This window comes from Miniopterus natalensis, chromosome 14 (genome assembly GCF_054644295.1).
Source record: "Miniopterus natalensis isolate mMinNat1 chromosome 14, mMinNat1.hap1, whole genome shotgun sequence".
NCBI lineage: Eukaryota > Metazoa > Chordata > Mammalia > Chiroptera > Miniopteridae > Miniopterus > Miniopterus natalensis.
In genome coordinates, this window is record NC_142094.1 from 20439120 (window position 1) to 20457670 (window position 18551).

The window sequence follows — 18551 nt, forward strand, 5'->3', positions numbered from 1 at the left end:
AAACTAGATCACAGTATACACTAATAGGCATACTTTTATAATTTACTTTCTATAAATTATTGTGAATAGTTTTCTATAACATATTAGATCTACATAATCATGTTAAACAGCTGTATAATATTCCATATAATTCTTAACTTGATTAAAGTCATTACCGACTATCCTCAGAACCTTTCGTGATCGGCGGTTATTCCAATCTTTGTTGTAAAGGTGGTCAGTCTGGGTAAGGGCAGACATTCAGACCTCAAAGCTTTAAGTCCATTATCGAGGGTCCAAACTATTTCTTTTTCTTTCCTTTTTTTGTTAATCTTTTCATTATTATAATAAACATCATAAAACATGCATTGCTATACACAAATATCTTGCAAGAGAATTACTGGGCCTTTTATTAAGTCTTATTTTGTGCCTTTAAGTAAAGTTTTTTATTTTCTTCATATAAGTCTTAGAAATTTTTGTAAGTGCTGTTTTTTTTAAAATTTATCTTTATTGTTGAAAATATACAGAAAAACTATTTCTTTTTAAGTTCTTTCTTAACTTTGATTGAAACTTTTTTATGGTTCAGTCCCCAAAACTAGTGGGCTGGTTTGATTGACACAGCTCAATTACATAAAAAAATCAAACATATATGGAGGTAAAAAAAGCAAACATATATGCTCTGGAAAAATACCAGTGAAGCGAAAGTCTAGATTTGAATTTGTACCTTTTCCAGGGGCGCCAATTGCTCTTTGAGATCCTCTAATCTTTCGATAAGCTCCCTCTCCTTGTGTAGCTGGTGCTGCTCGATGCACAGCGTAGTGTATAGCTGTTGGACTAGTGTCTTTACGTCATTCAGTGTTGCTGCATTTTCATGGCTTAAGAGGTCTGAAAGGAAAGGTTACTTTTTTAAAAAAATGTATGCCTTAAGTGAAGAGTTGCTATTCCTGGGGCTATCAGACAATAAGAACATGGCAGATTCATCCACAATAGGGATCCCACTTTCATTGTGAAATGGAAGTAATACTTTTAAAAAGGGCGGTACCTACAAATCCTAGAAAGTATATTCAAATTTAGGCAACTTGAAAATTTTGAAACCAACATTCACCATTATATTACTGGAAGTTTAAATGCTACACATGAGGCTACAAATAATAATAATCTTCAATAGATAAAGATAAAATATTTAATATAACATTAAAAACAAGGAGAGGCTTAGAATCAATCTTATTATCAAGCTTATTAAAATGCTGATCTATCATTTATCTGTCACGTTGCCATTTTAATTGACGATTTTTTTCCCCTTTAGTATCACCTGAGGAAAACTTATACAGTATTTCAAATTTGCACATACAAAGGTATAAATAAAAATACCATTATCCTAATAATCTTAGCTCCCATACATCTTCCCCCTAGCATACCAACTTTTCTTTATTCCTTTTGGGGAAAGACACAGAATAGCTGCATGGACCTCAACATCCTGCTCTAAAGGGCATGAAGTTATAAGAATGATTAAAAGGATAAAAGATTAAATTCTTTGATTCAATATCCTCTCCTGTGACTAGCATGTATTTCCAGAAATCTAAAATTTATGTTGTGAAACCTGATAAGAAAACCAGCTGATTTCAGCTGTCATTTTTTTTTCAAGCACCAGAAGTAAAGCTTTTGTTTTTAGAATACTGGCCTTAATGTGACATTTTGTTAGTACAGCATAAACTCAGCCCTCTTCTAAATCAAAATAAGCTACACTCAGGATTAGCTATATATTTTTTAAAAAGAATTTTTATTAAATTTATTGGGGTGACATTGGTTCATGGGATCATACAGATTTCAAGTGTAGATTTCTATGATATGTAATCTGTATATTGCAATGTGTTCTCTCCACCCAAAGTCAAATCATCTTCCACCACCATATATTTGGCCCCCATTACCCTTTACTACTCCCCACCCCTTTCTCTCTGGTAACTACCATACTGTTGTCTATGAAATATTCTTCAAAGATGTCCTTTAGTACAATTATCACAGGAATTTAAACAATAAAAAACTCAAGTAAGGGTAGCAAATTGAATGACAGAAGAGCCGATACAGTAAAACGGGATACAGTATCTTGCCCACTTCCGTAAATGTACGCTGCATTAATGGGAGTAGATAAAAGCAAGAACACTCTAAGTTGCAGAAGTCATCTATGTCAACAGGGTCTTTTTTGCACTAAAGTTGCAGCTCACATTTGCATATAGCCTCACACTTTCCAAAGTTACCAGAAGAGGAAACTGCACTCTAGAAAGTGGTTACCTTGTCTAGAATGTCCCAATTAAGTGGCAGTGTCCCTGTCTCCTGACTCCCAGGCCTGGAGCTGAGTTATAACACTTCTTCTATACCAATATTTATATTTCTTCTGCAAGTCCTTTCAAAAAGGCAATTCTTCAAGTAGGTATAAATTATCTATGGTTAACAAAATTGTATCATGTATTACCCCCATGTTATCTAGCCTCACAATAAACAGCATGAGTAAGGCTGGTGCCCATAATTTATAAGTGAGGAATTTGAATCCTAGACAGGTAAGATGAACAAACATTTCTGTACTAGGTACAAAAAGTCAGTTCCTCAGTCACACTAGCCACAATTTAAGTGCTCAACAGCCACAAGTGACTGATGACTGTCATACTGGATAGTGTAGAAACAGAACATCTGCGTCATCACAGAAAGTTCTAGTTGATAACAGTGTCCTAGGGATTTCTCTGTTGGCCCTCCTTCGCCAATCCTCCTTATCCTGACAGGCAGATGCACCTGAATTTCTAGGTTCTCTGGAAAGCTTTGATTGTCCATCTGTGCCATTGCTTAAAAACTGGTGACTTTTCTTCAATTTTCCAAAGTCCTTTTTCAGACTCTTACTTCTTCAGCTTCATACACAATGGTATAAGGCTTCACTCCTATAATAAATCTTTTACTCTGTAATGTTCATGTGGTTGCTTCCCCAATTGAACCCTGACTGATACAAAAATTATGTAGGATATGCTATTATCTTCATAAAAAAGGGAAAAAAATTATGCATTTATATTTTCTTATAAATGCACTGACCATCTTGGGTGGAAACAAAAGAAACAATACTGCTTGCTGGTATCAAGGAGAAAAGGGTGGCTGGGACAGGAATGAGAAAACCCTTCCCATACATTCTTTGTCTTTGGGAGTTGAACTTGTGGATGTATTATTATCTGTTCAAGACCAAAAAAAAAAAAAAATTAATGAGCAACCATAATACCTTCTAATAGCAACAAAAAGGCTATAAAGTGATAATTCATAGAATTCTAGACCTGAGAATAGAGTTATCTTTCAGGTGAGACATCATAAAGGCCTAAACTCAAGGGACTAGGCTTTATTTTGACAGGAAGAACATGGTCCCAGGTATTATCCTGGTGAAGGAAAACAACTGCCTCAAAACCCTGGCCCCTGAATATATGCCCATGTAACTGGAGATGAAATTACAGGAGAAAGGAAGGTAAATCTAATAGTTTAACAACAATACTTTTGGATGATCAGTGTCTGCTTCACTAAAAATGCAACCAGATGCTTACTAGTGTTTCTGCACATGCCATCAGTGCCAGGAAAATTAAGTCACATAAAGGCAGGGAGATGTGCTGATATAACGGGCACTGAAAAGTCTTTTCTATTACTAAAATGGTTTGAGGACTTCGGCTATTTGAATCTCTTATACGGCATTCGTTATTGTCGGTATTTGGTTTACCTGTTCAAATTATTTACATCATTAGGATAGAAGTAAGGTCTCCAATATCCTCTGGATGGATGGATGGATAAATGGGGAAAGGGGTCAGTGGGGCCAATCCAAATGATTCTCCATAGCACAAAAACTTTCAACCACTAGTAATTCAGGCATATTTTCTTCTTCCCCAAGACTAAGAGGAAGGCAGTTCATTACTACTTCAACATGCACTGGGATAGCAGACTTGGATGCTCCTAAGAGGAAGGCAGTTCATTACTACTTCAGCATGGACTGGGATAGCAGACTTGGGTGCTCCTAAGAGGAAGGCAGTTCATTACTACTTCAGCATGGACTGGGATAGCAGACTTGGGTGCTCCTAAGAGGAAGGCAGTTCATTACTACTTCAGCATGGACTGGGATAGCAGATTTGGGTGCTCCCTAAGAGGAAGGCAGTTCACTACTACTTCAGCATGGACTGGGATAAGAGACTTATGTGCTCCCTCTCCATGTTCTTCCCTCCATTCTAGATTTAATTAGGTTATAAAACAGTTACTTCTCTCATCTTGCAGTGGTCAGAGGGGAATCTAGCCACATGCAGCTACAGTTAGCAAAAAGAATGCAATGGAGTTTAAAACTAAGCCTTACTGCTTTGACCTGCCCCCTCGTTCCATTACAGTGTTTTCCTTCCTCTTCCCTCCAGTTTTGGGGTTAAGTGTAAGAGTTGTATACACTTAAGGACCCGTAATACCTATGGACTGCCAATCCCACGTAAACATTAAATGTGGCTATATTAGATCCTATATGAATGAGCCCTCTATCCTCAGTGCCTGTTGGAAGTGTGTGAAGTTAGGTTTACTGGCACACAACATTCCTAGGGCATTTGTAGCCCTAAAGTGCTACCCGTGAACAGGAAAAGGAAAATAAGAGAGCGAGGTGAAAGCTAAAGAGGGTAAGAAGTGAGTAAAAACAAAAATGTGTCAAAACTTTAAAAACTGTCCTAGAAAAGTTTTCCTTCATTAACTGTTTTAATTTTTATTAGACAAAGCAGGTTTGTTCCATCTGCTCCACGTATATATAAAATCCTGGTGTTCCTCATTATCTGACATCCAAACCCAGTACCTTCAATTTCTTTTTTTTTTTTTTCACTAAAAAGAGTTACAACGTGGGGTAGAGAAATATGTTTACTCATCTGGATGACTGGCATCCCTCTCTAGTACAGAAAGTCAACCTGCTCTTTCTTGATGCACCTGAAAAAGTGTGATGCCAGCAGTATCTTCCTCAGACAAGGAGAGGAAGATAATACAGTAGAAACAAAATTAAAACACATTTTATATTTTATCAAAAAGAGATTTTCTTTACTATGTTTTAAAAGGTGGGGAAAACAAGATGTTTATGGACTTAAAACAGTATTGTCTGAGCTTCTGTGAGAAAGGGTATCTAACGGCATAATCTCTCACTGGCAAATTAACAGAGCTGAGAGAGTTTTCATGTGTGAATCTAAATATTAAAAAGTTTTTTTTTTAAAGTAGACTTTTGACCCTTGCAAACTCCACATTCTAATTGATATGTAGGGAAGCTGGGTAGATTATTCGACAGTTCTGAGATACAGATAAAGCAGAATGGTAAGGCTGCCAAACTGGTTACCATGGAAGCAAATATAATTTCTCCTCTTCTCAATTTTTAACTTTACTTTCTTTATTCAACTTGAGAATAGCCCTCTTTTAATAACTAAAACATTAATTTCTGTTCTAAAAATATAGTATTAGACAAGATGGCTGAAATTATTCATTGATTAAAATACCTCTAATTTTTGACAATATATGGAAGCTCATATCTTAATTTTCCTCATAAACTTTATAGAGGAATGTGTTAGTCAACTTAAAAAAATTTACTAATAGAACATCTAAATAGAATTCATATATACTCACAAAATAACTGAGTATAATGCCCTCAAGGCCCACCATGTCAGCAACGGCAGGACTTCCTTCCCTTTCACGGCTGAATGTACATTCCCCTGTGTGTAACTCATCCTCCTCGCCCGCCCACCCGCACGCGGACCTCGGGCTCCTCGCGGGCCCACCCGCACGTGGACCTCAGGTTCCTCACCTGCTCACCCGCACGTGAACCTCAGGCTCCTCGCAGGCCCACCCGCACGTGGACCTCAGGCTCCTTGCCCGCCCACCCGTACGTGGACCTCAGGTTCCTCACCTGCTCACCCGCAGGTGGATTAATTCCTATTACAAATGTTTATGAGCACAGCGGAGTCCATGCTTTATTTCAAAAAGATTCCCCCTATAATGTTATCAGAATAACATGACTTTTAGCCTGTATGGAGGGAAGGAGCTTAAGTTACGTTGAAAGTTCATTTATGTGAAATGGTGACAATATCAGCTAAGCTTTCTTCGTCTAGGTAGAATTTAAGTTTTAGTCAATGTACTGGCCGAGTGCCAGGTACTCAATGAGTTTTTCAACTGAAACAGTCTGTAGGTAAACCTTTCAGTGTTCTTTGAGTACTGCCCATTTCTCAAGGTTATCCAGGGAAAAGTTAAGTTCTTTCCAAAAGCCCTTTCCACATTCCTCTGACCGTGTCAAGGTTCCTTTTTACCTCTCTTTGGCGGTCGGACATGATATGTTAAGTCATTAATGACCAGCTTGAAGTCATCGAGGAGGAGAAGGTCTATCCCTGTCGAGGCAGCAACTCGAACGCCATCTGTGAAAAAAATGTAATATGAAAATTTAAGCTTGTCATGTGTCAGGAAAAAGTAATCCTCAAAAGAGATTTAAAAATTATATCTCTCTTAATTTCAGTTAACTTTTTGCCTACCCCCCAAGTCTATGCTAAACAAAGCTATGTGATCTGAGGCTTTTGTCTTCATGGCCTCAAGTCTGTGAAGATTTAACAATATGCTTCTCTGAAGAACTTCACGAACAAGTTTTCTGTAGATTTAAAATGATTCAAAGTAAAAATGAGGGGAAGTGTAAGGCACTTAAAAATAAATAAATGAAATGGGTGTCATGTCAAATGGGAATTTTTAGTGCCTTATTTTATTTCTATTCTTTTCAAATCATACATGTTTTTAGTTCTTATAAAGTAAACTTTTATGTGAAAGACATAAGAAAATCTAAAAAGAGGCCCTAATATTTTATACCTCCAGAGATGAGGGCTCAACCACTGGAAAAAGTTATTCTATGCCCAAGGCAATGATAAAAGGTCTTAATAATATAAAGTGCCCATGGCATTATATGTGAAGTGCTTTTGAATGAGACTCCCTGTGTATATACATTTGTTTAAACTAAACATTTATATTCTGAGAACTACTGGGAGAGAAATCACTTTCTCTCCTGACATTTACTAAGCAAAGAAAGTTAAGAGTAAGGGATTCTTTTGCAGCAGCATCTGTGTGCGTGAATGTGCATGTGCATGTGCATGTATGTGTATTTAAGTGGTTTGGGGAGAAATGGAGGGCTGGGAATTACTAATGAAGGTGACTGTACCTGGTGAGTAGACTGCAACTCTGTCAATTCCCCGATCCTCTTCTTGAAGTTGTCGTAAAAACACACCAACAGAGTCTGAGATAGGTTTCAGCGTGAACTGGCAACGTTCACGCCTGGATGGTAGCCTCACAGATATCACAGGTAACCCATTTTGATATACCACTGTCACATCTGAATAAAAAAGACCCACAATCATATGAAAGTTAGATTTCATTATAGTTACAGCTACATTGTTACCATTCTTATGTGGGATCCATTATTATTAGTGTGCTTTAAAATGTTTTCAAAGGTTTAAGAATATGTCCTTTAGCTTTAGTTGAAGGTTATTCTGGGAACTAGAATCACACAACTCACTTTTCAGAAAAACGAAAACATGCAAAGTATTATCTTCTAAGTGGATCAAGGAGAGGCCTTCTCAGGAATTTGAGGTAAAGTTCTTGGTATTCCTGAAGAACTTTATTTGGTTTGTTTAGTAAGATTTTATTAAGTAGTCAGAGATTGCTATTCCATAACCTGTAGGAGGTGTCTCTTGGGAGCCAGAGCTTTCAAGAAGCCCTGGGGAATGAAAGACATCTTAAAGTACACCAATAAGTGAGATTCTTGCTCAAGGATAGTCAACTCATATTTATAGTAAAATATTATATCCAAGGTGATAAGTAAGCATTCTCTTACACAATGTGAACATATTATGATGTAATCTAAAACAGTTCCTTTTATGTACAACTGAACATCTTCCTGAGGTTAGCAAGAAGCCAAAGATTAACTATTTGGGATTTTCTAACAAAAAGTTAATAAAGGAGATAGTATTATAAGCTATACAACTGAAAGGACTTTCTACAATAGTATGGCATAGAATTCCTTATTTCCTTATCTTTTTCCTCAATAGTCTTGATTTGCAGAGCCTGTCACTAAAACAAATGTTAGAAAAACTCTTTCAAAGTAGTTTTCAAATGAATGTTTTTAAAATAAATTAATTTTGAACCAGAAGTTTTTACAAAAGCAACCAAGCATTTAAAGATAAATTAGCACCGAGGAAGGAAAACAGGGTTTAGAGTCAAATCTGGGCTGGAATTTTGGCTGTTAACTCTGGACATATTATATAACTTCTATGAGCTTCACTTTTTCATATATAAAATAGGTTTAATCACTACTGAATAAAGAAAGAAACCATTTAAAACACTTAGTACACTGCTTGATACATAGTGACATTGCTTCACTAGCTTTTCTTTTTAATGATCAAAAGGTACGTTCTATAATGTTTCTAAGGATTAATATCCCTCAGAATTGATGAGTTGAGAGGAAATGTATATGAATTAAAGTTCTGGAGATCCCAAATGCATCAAATTTTCCAGTCATTTACATCTTACCTATTCTAGTCATTTATAAGGTCTACAATGTGCACAAAAAGCCTCACATTAAATTCTTTCATGACTTAAAAATTTTTAAAAATTTATCTTTATTGTTGAAAATATTACAGATGTCCCCTTTTTTCCCATTGACCCCTTCCACCCCACACCCACTCCTCACCCCAGGCCTTCATCACTGGATGGACCTGGAGAACATTATGCTAAGAGAAATAAGCCATGCAGAGAAAGACACATATCAAATGACACCACTTATATGTGGAATCTAAAGAACATAATAAACTGATGAACAAAATAGATTCAGTGACATAGAAGCATGGATCAGACTCAGGAATCTCAAGGAAAGGTGGGGTGGAAGGGGAGAGATTAATCATGACTTAAAATTTTAAAGCAACCTTTATTAAGGCATAATTTATAAGTAACAAAAAACACTCCTATTTTAAGTGGATGTTCGGTGAGTTTTGACACAACAATCAAAATTCCCTTGATCCCCATCCCAGTTAATTCCTGGGCAATCAGTTTTGATTTTTGTCACCACAGATTACATTTCATTTTTCTAGAGTTTCATAACACTAGAATCATATTATGTACACTTTTTAAAAATCTGGCTTCTTTCTCTCAGCATAATGATTTTGAGATTCATGTTGTTGCATAAATTAGTAGTTCATTCATTTTTATTGCTGATAGTATTACCCTGAAAGGACACACCATGATTTGTTTATCCATTCACCTATTGGCTGGCATCTGGGTTGTTTCCAGGCTTTGGCTACTATGGTTATTCACTTATAAAATCTTTGTTTAGACATATGTTTTTGTGGTACACCTTTTCTCATCCATTTACTTTTAACCTACTCATGTCTTCGTATTTAAAGTGGGTTTCCACCCTGGCCAGTGTGGCTCAGTTGGTTGGGCATCAGCCCGCGCACCGAAAGGTTGCTGGTTGGACTCCTGGTCGGAGCACATGCCCAGGTGCGGGCTCAATTCCCAGTAGGGGCATGTAGGAGGCAGTGGACCAATGTTCTGCTCTCACATCCATGTTTCTTTTTCTCTCTCCTTTTCCCTTCCTCTCTCTCTAAAACATCAATAAAACTATGTATTTTTTTTAAAGTGGGTATTCCCATAGACAGCATATAGTTAGGTTTTACTATTTTATCCAATCTGACTATCTCTGCCTTTCAATTAAAATGTGTATATTATTTGCATTTAATAAATTATAAATAATAAATATAGTTGGATATAAGTCCATCCACCATCCTGCTACTTAATTTCTTGACCTAACTGTTCTTTCTTCTACTTTTCCTATATTCTTGCCATCCATCTTTTAGAATAACTGAGATTTTTTTTAAGTTGATCAAAGGGAGAGAGGGAGAAAGAGGGGGAGAGAGAAAACATCGATCGGCATCTCCGCCCCCCTCCATGGTGCCCTGACCAGGAATCAAACCCACCACCTCTTGGTGTACAGGACGACGCTCCGACTGAGCCACACCACCCAGGGCTTAACTGAGTATTTTTTATGATTATGTTTTATCTCTGCTAATGGCTTATGGACTATATCTTCTCATGTTTTTAGAAGGTGTAGGCAAACTTTTTCTGTAAAGAGCTAGATAATAAATATTTTAGGCTTTGGGCCATAAGATCTCTGTTCCAGCTACAGACTCTGCACTGTGGTGCAAAAGCAGCCATTGGCAAAATGTAAACAAATGGGCATGACTGTTCCAACAACTTTATTTGCAAAAATAAGCAGTGGGCTGGATTTGGCCTATTGGATTTGCCGAACCCTGTGCTTGGGTTTACAATATACATCTTTAACTTATCATGGGTAATCTTCAAATAATATCATGCCATTTTAGGAAGAGTGAAGAGAGCGATACAACAATATACTTCCATCTCCCCTGCTCTGTACTATCCCATATTTTATTTCCACATGTTAAAACCACACAATACATATTTTTGCTTTGACAAGTGATTTTAAAGAAATTTGAAAATGAGGAAAAATCTTTTATTTTTTTATACACATATTCATCCTCTGGTGTTCTTCATTCCTTTTGTATAGATCTAAATTTCCATTTGGTATTTTTCTTGTGCCTGAAGGGCTTCCTCAATAGTTTCTTGGTGTGCAGATATGCTGGCACCAAATTCTCTCAGCTTTGGCAAGTCAGAAAAAGTCTGTATTTCACCTTCATTTTTGAAAGATAATTTTGCAAAAAATTCTAGGTTGACAGATTGTTTTTCCCTTTCAGCACTCAAAAGAATGGTGTCTTCTGGTTTGCAGAGTATATATTTATCTTTGCTCCTCTTTATGTAATATGCCTTTTTAACTGTGACTGCTTTTAATATTTTCTCTATCATTGGTTTTCAATAATTTTATTATAATTGTCCTTTCTATGGTGTTCTTTACGATTTTTTTGCATGTGAGTTGTTATAGTTCTTAGATCTGGGGGCTCATAGTTTTCATCAAGTTTGGAGAATTTTGGCCATTATTCAAATTTTCCCCCTGCCTCCCACCCTTCTTCTTTTGGGATTCCAGTTACACTCAGATCATGTGGCACAGGGCACCAAGGGAGGCACTTTTCATATATTTCTGGATTTCCCCCTCAGCTTCATTTTGGAGAGTTTGCGCTTCAGTGTCACTGACCTTTTCTTCAGTAGTGTTTAATCTGCTGTCAGTTCCATCTGTACTGTTTTTCACTTCAGACACTTTTCGTCTCTAGAAGTTCCATTTGTTTATTTTTATATCTATTTCTCTTCATGTTATGCTTATGTTTTCTTTCTCCACTCTGAATATAAGGATCATATTTATAATAACTATTTTTAAATCCTTTTCTGTTAATGCCACCCTCTCATCACTTCTAGGTCTATTTCAACTGACTGATTTTTATTCTGGTTCTTTTCCTGCTTCTTCATATTCCCAGTCATTTTTTTATTGTAGGTTAAAAACAGTTAATTTTACACTGTTGAATGCTGGATCTTGTATAGTTAAGTTACTTTCAAGTCTTTAAAAAGATCTATTAGGACAGATCTAGAGAATCCTTTATTTGAGGGCCAATCTGGTCCCACTTCTAAGGTATGGTTCTTCTGGGAGTCCCTACTGAATATTCACATATTCAGTAGTGTCTTTTCTTTCTGGCTGAAGAGTCAAGTGATTTCTGGCACTGTATGAGCACTGAAAATTATCCACTTCACAGCTCCTAGTAATTGTTTTCCGTGGAAGTTGTTCTGGCCTGGTCTTAAGGTTTAGAATTTGGCCAAAGCCTCAGCTGTGAGCTGAGGCAATGTAGGGTTAATTTCATCTGTTTCTCTTCTCTCAGAGATCACAGTCCTGTGCTATTGTCCAATGTCTAAAAACAGTTGTTTCACATATTCTGTCTGGTGTTCTAGTTGTTGACAGTAGAACAGCAATTTCCATGGCAGTTAATTCTTTGTGAATACATGATTTGAATTTTTACATAAAAACTAAAAAGAAGCCAAGTAAAAAATCTCTATTGCTTCCAAAAGGATAGTCTATGTTTCTAAGGAAGAAGAGGCCAGAAATAGTAATATGAACGTACAGCACGTACTATCTAAAGTTTTCAATATCTAAAGATATTTGAAATTTTTGTCAGTTTCTTTCTCATTTCTAAAAGAATCCTTAGCAATCCAGTGTTTGTTTTCTGAAAGTCAGAGCCACAGCCATGAGTATCCCTCTCTTCTGCAGGCAGTCATGGATGATGAGCTCATAAAATCAGGTGACTAACTTGTTCACTTGGTATTTTCCCTCATTATTTCTTTTCCACATGTGAAAAAACTATTCAATTACAGATTTGAAAAAGTAGAGTTGAATTTAAATAAAAGAGAAATCTATGGCTCTTAAACACATAAAGTATGGAAAATTTTACTAAAACATCAGTTTCAGGTAAGTGCTTAAGGGTTATTGTTTTAAAATAACTGAGACAAAGTCAACAAAGAAAATGAAAGTCTTTCTCACCTACTCTAACTTTTTCCTTTAAAGATCAAGAAGCTTTTCAAAGTAATGAGATAGGAAAGCTCTGAGAAACTCTGCATGGAATAGCACATTTCAGAACTGATAAAGCTTCATTATAATACAGCTTTTGAAATAAATCCCCAGGTCTCCTCCTTTCCCACACACTTCATTGTAATATAAATGTTAGTTTTCTCGGTTTGCAACCGAAAAAGGACAATAACCAAAGTTCCTCCCATTTAACAATATCTAAAATAGCTGCTCGTTGTAGTGAAGTCACAAGGGGCATTTACAAGCTAATGACAGTTGTCTGCTACTACTCTCTGGAGACAAATATTCTTTTTAAGTGTAAATTTCATCAAGTGACTCTTGGGTTGGGCTATTTTCATCTTTTGCTATGATTTCCATTTCAACAAAATAAGAAATAAGCTATGTTTTACATCAGTGTGCTTCAAAGAAGTCTAGAAAATGGGGCATCCAATATGAATACTGAGAGACAGAACATGACAACAGATTTAGGCATAAAAATAAAAAGATAAGGAATTTCCCAGACTAAAAGAAGTGCAAGGAAAACAGACATTTGGGTTTGAAGAGGGAATAGATTTTTTAAAAAATGTATTTGGGGCATCAGGTATAAAAAAAGTCATAAATACAAATGCTTGTTATTTAGCCAATTGTTAAAAAATGTTTATAAAAATTCATAGTAGGACGTTCAATTGGTATTCAAAATAATGGGTAAAATCTCTAAAATATATTATGAACTTGACTATATATCTTAAGGACTTATGAAAGGAACTGGTACAATAAGGAAGCACATGTGGAGTGTTTTCTGCAAAGCTCCTTAGAGCTGAACTTTATATGATGGGTGATTCCAGTGGCTTATGTCTTGCCATTGTCTATTTTTTTCTTCCCTGTTTTGTAATATTCTACATCATGAATGTGAAATATAATCATAAAGTTTTAGTGTTAGAAGGGCCAGGGAAATCATACAGACTAATGCCCTTTTTTTACAGCTAAGAATAAAGTAGAGCAAGATTAGATGATGGTGCTAAGGCCATACAGTTCAACTCAATGCAAAACGGCTTTGGATCTCATATTTTGACTGAAAAATTGTTTTCTCTGAGGTCAGATAAGACATTAGGTAGCTAAACTTGGTAGTAACTTTAGCCCGTAACTTGATTTACCAGCATCTAATGATGTTAACTACCCCTTCACTTTGTAAAAAGCTTTCTTTTCCACACTCTCCTGGTTGTTTCTAATTTTCCTTCACTACATAACTATGGCTCAATCCAGAAAACTGTCTGATATCCTTGACTATTCTGTGGACAAAAAAGGGGCCACATACTAAACCTGACAAGTTCAGGAAGGCCTGCATGGTAGCCTTACAAACTCAGGACCACAAGTAACCACACAGGATGGTCTGAACATAAAAATTCCTAACTAAAAGCAGGTCATGGTAGGTACTCATGTCCTAGGCCTGTAGCTTCCTTGACAAAGGTCAGTCTTTACCTGAAGTGAACCTGTCTATTGTCCTTTTGAATCTAAGATAACATAATTTTGAAATATCAGAGTAATCTTGTCCAGACCCCTCAAAGCACAACTGTCTGCACCAGAGCAGACCACAGAACCCCTCACTGTTATCTTGTTGCCCAAATACTACCTCTATGTATTGTAAGTGTTTACTGAGGCAGATTAGTAAAAGCTAGGAAAATTCCCTGGCAAGTGGAATGAGAAAACTGAGACAGATAGTTAAATAAACAACCGAGCAATTAGCAGCCAGCTAATAAATCACAAGATCTTATCTTCCCTAACCAAAGATGCCAAGGAGCAGATAGTTTACATCTCTCCTCCCCAACCAAAGAGAGGGTAGCTTAAATCACCCTAGTCAGGAAGAGAGATAACAGAGACCCAATTAGTGTCATTAGTGCCAGCCAAACGCAAGAACAGATGACATCAGGGGAATAAATAACAAAAAAAATCAACTAGAGCCAGACAAATACAAAACAGTGGTGAAGCTGACCAGAGAATGATCTCAAACCCCACTATATGCTCATTTTGATGCATCAGCATATTACAGGAAACATCTGGAAAGCTGATGAATATTCTGATTAAGACCACCCCTAAAATTCCCGCCAGCAGAAAACAGATAAAAACACTTAAGACAAAGAATGCCAGCACGTGCTATCCCTTGAGCATACCCATGCCCTGCTCCTTTTCCACAGGAGAATATTTTTGCTTTCTGTCTCCTGAACTCTAAGGGTTCTGACCAGACTTGTAACCAAGGGAACAGTGGGCAGTGGCAGCTCGTCCCAGGCTAACCCTCTAATCCTGTCTCCAAGGGCCCTCCTTTTGCCTCTGTGACTTTTCAGTGAGCCAAGCAGCCCTGCCTCAGCTCGCTTCTTTTGCCTCTGTGACCTTCTTTCTGAGTCAAAGCAGCCCCGCCTGGCTGACTCCTGTTGTGATCTTGCTTCTTCTATCCTAAGCCCTTCCTTTGTCTCACTGTCCCAAGCTTTAATAAACGTATTCTCAAAATCACCTGGACTCGTGTCTTGAAACCTTTCATGCAGGAAGTCAAGGACCACACATCCAAGATCATGCCAGGAAAGACTTGCCTCAGCCTGGTCCCTTTCCATGGACATTTACTATGCTGTAGCCACCAATGTAAAAGAAATATGTCTCTCCATTTTGCTTTTTATCCAATCCCAGACATTTCTCCATTTTGCACTTTCCTACCTCCTTAACCTACCACCAATAGATAGCACGTAACCCTCCCTGTGTCTCCTCCTTTTGAGTACATAAAATAAGCTGCCAAGCTGCCATTCTATGCAATATTTTCTCAATCTGTCGAGATACTGCTTCCTGGCAATTGTCGTCAGTTTGGCTCAAGTAAACTCATAAAAATTCTTTACAGGTTTGGACATTTCTTACACAGACAACTCTTAGAGCCAGAACATGACATTCTTCACATCTAACAGGTCAGCACATCTTTTCATTTTATTTTCTAAAATCTCTAATCCCTCCAATGTGCTCTACTACTACCATCTTAATCCAGGCCACCACTGTCTCTTTCTTATATCAACTGCATTGTATTAGACTTCTTACTTCACTCAAGCCTTGCTCCCATTTGTCCAATCTGAATCAGGGTAATCTTTCTTCTCTAAAAACCCCCGCTATCCTGAGGTTGGTATTTTGTGCTTATCATTCCCATCCATGATACACACACACACACACACACACACACACACACACACACACACACACACACAGAGGCAGATATATAGACATAGACACAGATGCACACATATACCCAAATATACAATATATAGTAAATATTGTGGGAGGCAGCCTCTGAGATAGCTCTATATGATCCTTGCCTCTAGGTATTTACATCCTTGTGTAGTATCATACCACATCAAATAAGGTCTGGTCTGTATAATTGGAATACAGCCTGTGTGATGATATATAAGTTCTGAGTCTATGCCATAAAAGATTGTGTAGCTTCTGCCTTGCTCTCTTGAATCACTTTCTCTGGGGGAAGCCAGTAGTTACATCATAAATACAATCCTACAAACCTATGGAGAAGCCAACATGGAGATGAAGCAGGGCCTCCCACCAAGAGCCAGCATCAACCTCTCAACTATATTAGTGAGTTACCTAAGAATTGGAACCTCTAGCCCCAGTCTGGCCTTCAGATGATTGCAGACCTAGCTGACATGGGATTGCAACTCCACAAGACCCCAAATTGCTCAGCTAATCTGTTCCTAAATTCCTAATCCACAGAGATCTTAGATAATTAAATATTATTATTGCTTTAAACCACTAAGTATTTCCATAATTTGCTACACAGAATTAATACAACATGTTTTTTGCATGTATTTGGACTTTACATAAATGGCAGCATTATATGAAACCTTCTATAACTTGCTTTTTATACTGAACAATGCTTTAAGATTTATCCAAACTGAATCATATTCCTAGATCATTCACTTAAAGTCCTATATAGAATTTCGTTATATAAATATACTACATTTTATCCACCAAAAAAACAGATTTTTTTCTTTCCTATTATAAATAAAAAGAAGCCTAAGAGAGTTAGCAGTGTTTTTAGTTTTGGATGTAAATTTGGCCAACTTCTTTTTTCCTTTTTAGAGCTTTGTGTTCCACATTCTACTCCTTATGCCATCTGGAATTTACTTTGTGGAGGTAAGAAGTCAATTGTAACAGTACCATTTACTGAATAGTCTGCCCAGTCTTCTAATTTACAATGCTAATTATATCACATGTCAAATTTCCATATATGCAAGGTTTCTCTAATCTGATCCTACAGTCTTTCTTGTACCAATATTTTAGTTTTGACTACTATGGTTTTAGAACTACATCTTAATATGTAGTTTAGGTAATTCTCTCTCTCCCCCTTTTCTTCTCCAAATTTATCTTAGTTATGTGTATAGTTTCATTCTTTCATGTAAGTTTTTAAATAAGCTCATGAGTTCCTGTTGGAGTTTTGATTAGCACTGAGCCTATAAATTCACATGGGGAAGATGCGAACTTTTACAATGTTGTCTTCATATTCATTGACATTGTATAAGTCTTCATTTATTCCTATCTTTTATGTCCTTCAATAAAGTTTCTTTTTCTCAATAAATGTCTTACAGATTTTTTACTAGTTTCATGCCTAGATACCTTCAAATACTTTATTTTTAATAACCACTTCTATATTTATAAATATGATTTCAAAAGTCTATATGCTATTTCATTAAATTATGATATGTTAGATAATAGTAAGATTATCATTTTAAAAGAATAAACAATTATTTAGGTGGTAGTAAAGCCCTTCCTTATACATTATGGCAAAAAATATATTTGGAATTTATAATTAACATGTATAAACCTAACATGTTTGCTTCACAATAATCTCAGAAGAATCTACTTAAATATGTAAAATAAATAATTAAAAATCTTTAAATTACTAAAAATATATTAAAAATTTTAAATCTGTCACATATTAACATCATTTGAAGAATACTCATTTTGAAAAACATATAAGAATGACCAATTAATTATACAAACATAACTTTAGTAGTTTGATAAATCCAGTTGTTTGGGTCTTTATAACCAGCAGTGTAAATTAATTTAATCAAATCAACTATATATACATTGTGTATTTCAGGTGATTTAGTATCTGTACAACTGAATCTCTGTAGAACTAGGTAAAAAACTGTCAACATAAGAAACATTCAAACCTGTAGAGAATTTTTATGAGTTTATTTGAGCCAAACTGACAACAATTGCCTGGAAGCAAAATCTCAAAGGATTGAGAAAATGCTCCAGGGTGGCAATTTTGTGCCTTACTTTATACATTACAATCTAAGGAGGCGGCATAAGGAGGGTTATAGGCTCAGTTAAGGTACAGATTGACCTTCTGTCAAGGAAGATACCAGCAGCCTAGGACATGACTACCCACCATGACTTGCTTTTAGTTAAGAAGTTTTATTTTTTTATTTATTATTTTTAAAAAATATATCTTTAGTGATTTCAGAGACAGGAAAGGAGAGGGAGAGAGAGAGATAGAAACATCAATGATGAGAGAGTCATTGATCGAGCCCGCAACCTGGGCATGTGCCCTGACCAGGAATCGAACCCCGATCGCCTGGATCCTAGGTCGACGCTCAACCGCTGAGCCACGCCCGGCCGGGCCTAGTTAAGAAGTTTTAATTTCAGATCATCCTATGTGGTTACTTTAGGTCTCTGAGTTTGTTAGGCTGCCATGCAGGCCTCCCCTGAGCTTGTCAGGCACATTTAGTATGTGGCTCCTTTTTTGTCCATAAAATTATGATGTGATTATGTGGCTTAAATAATAAAAGTTGTGAAAATAGTTATAAATCATCTTTTAATATATGGTATTATTAGTCTTATGTGAAATAGTTGTACAACGTATGTGCCTTTTGTAATTCTGGTACTTTTAAAATCAGTTTATGAAAAGAATTTCTCATAGCCTGACCAGTGTGGCTCAGTGGTTGAACAGCGGCCTAGGAATCACGAG

The 18551-nt window shown here is 36.5% G+C and overlaps 1 protein-coding gene across 1 annotated transcript in view; it reads right to left on the bottom strand.

Annotated features, from left to right (window-relative positions):
• The window catches only part of MCU (mitochondrial calcium uniporter), a 166933-nt gene that overhangs the window by 14527 nt on the left and 133855 nt on the right, over window positions 1–18551 (bottom strand). The window contains exons 3-5 of the mRNA XM_087824349.1: window positions 7187–7357; window positions 6297–6401; window positions 701–861 (exon numbers count right to left, since the gene is read on the bottom strand). Of these exons, the coding sequence (XP_087680475.1) occupies window positions 701–861; window positions 6297–6401; window positions 7187–7357 (437 nt within the window). The remainder of the gene's footprint in view (window positions 1–700; window positions 862–6296; window positions 6402–7186; window positions 7358–18551) is intronic.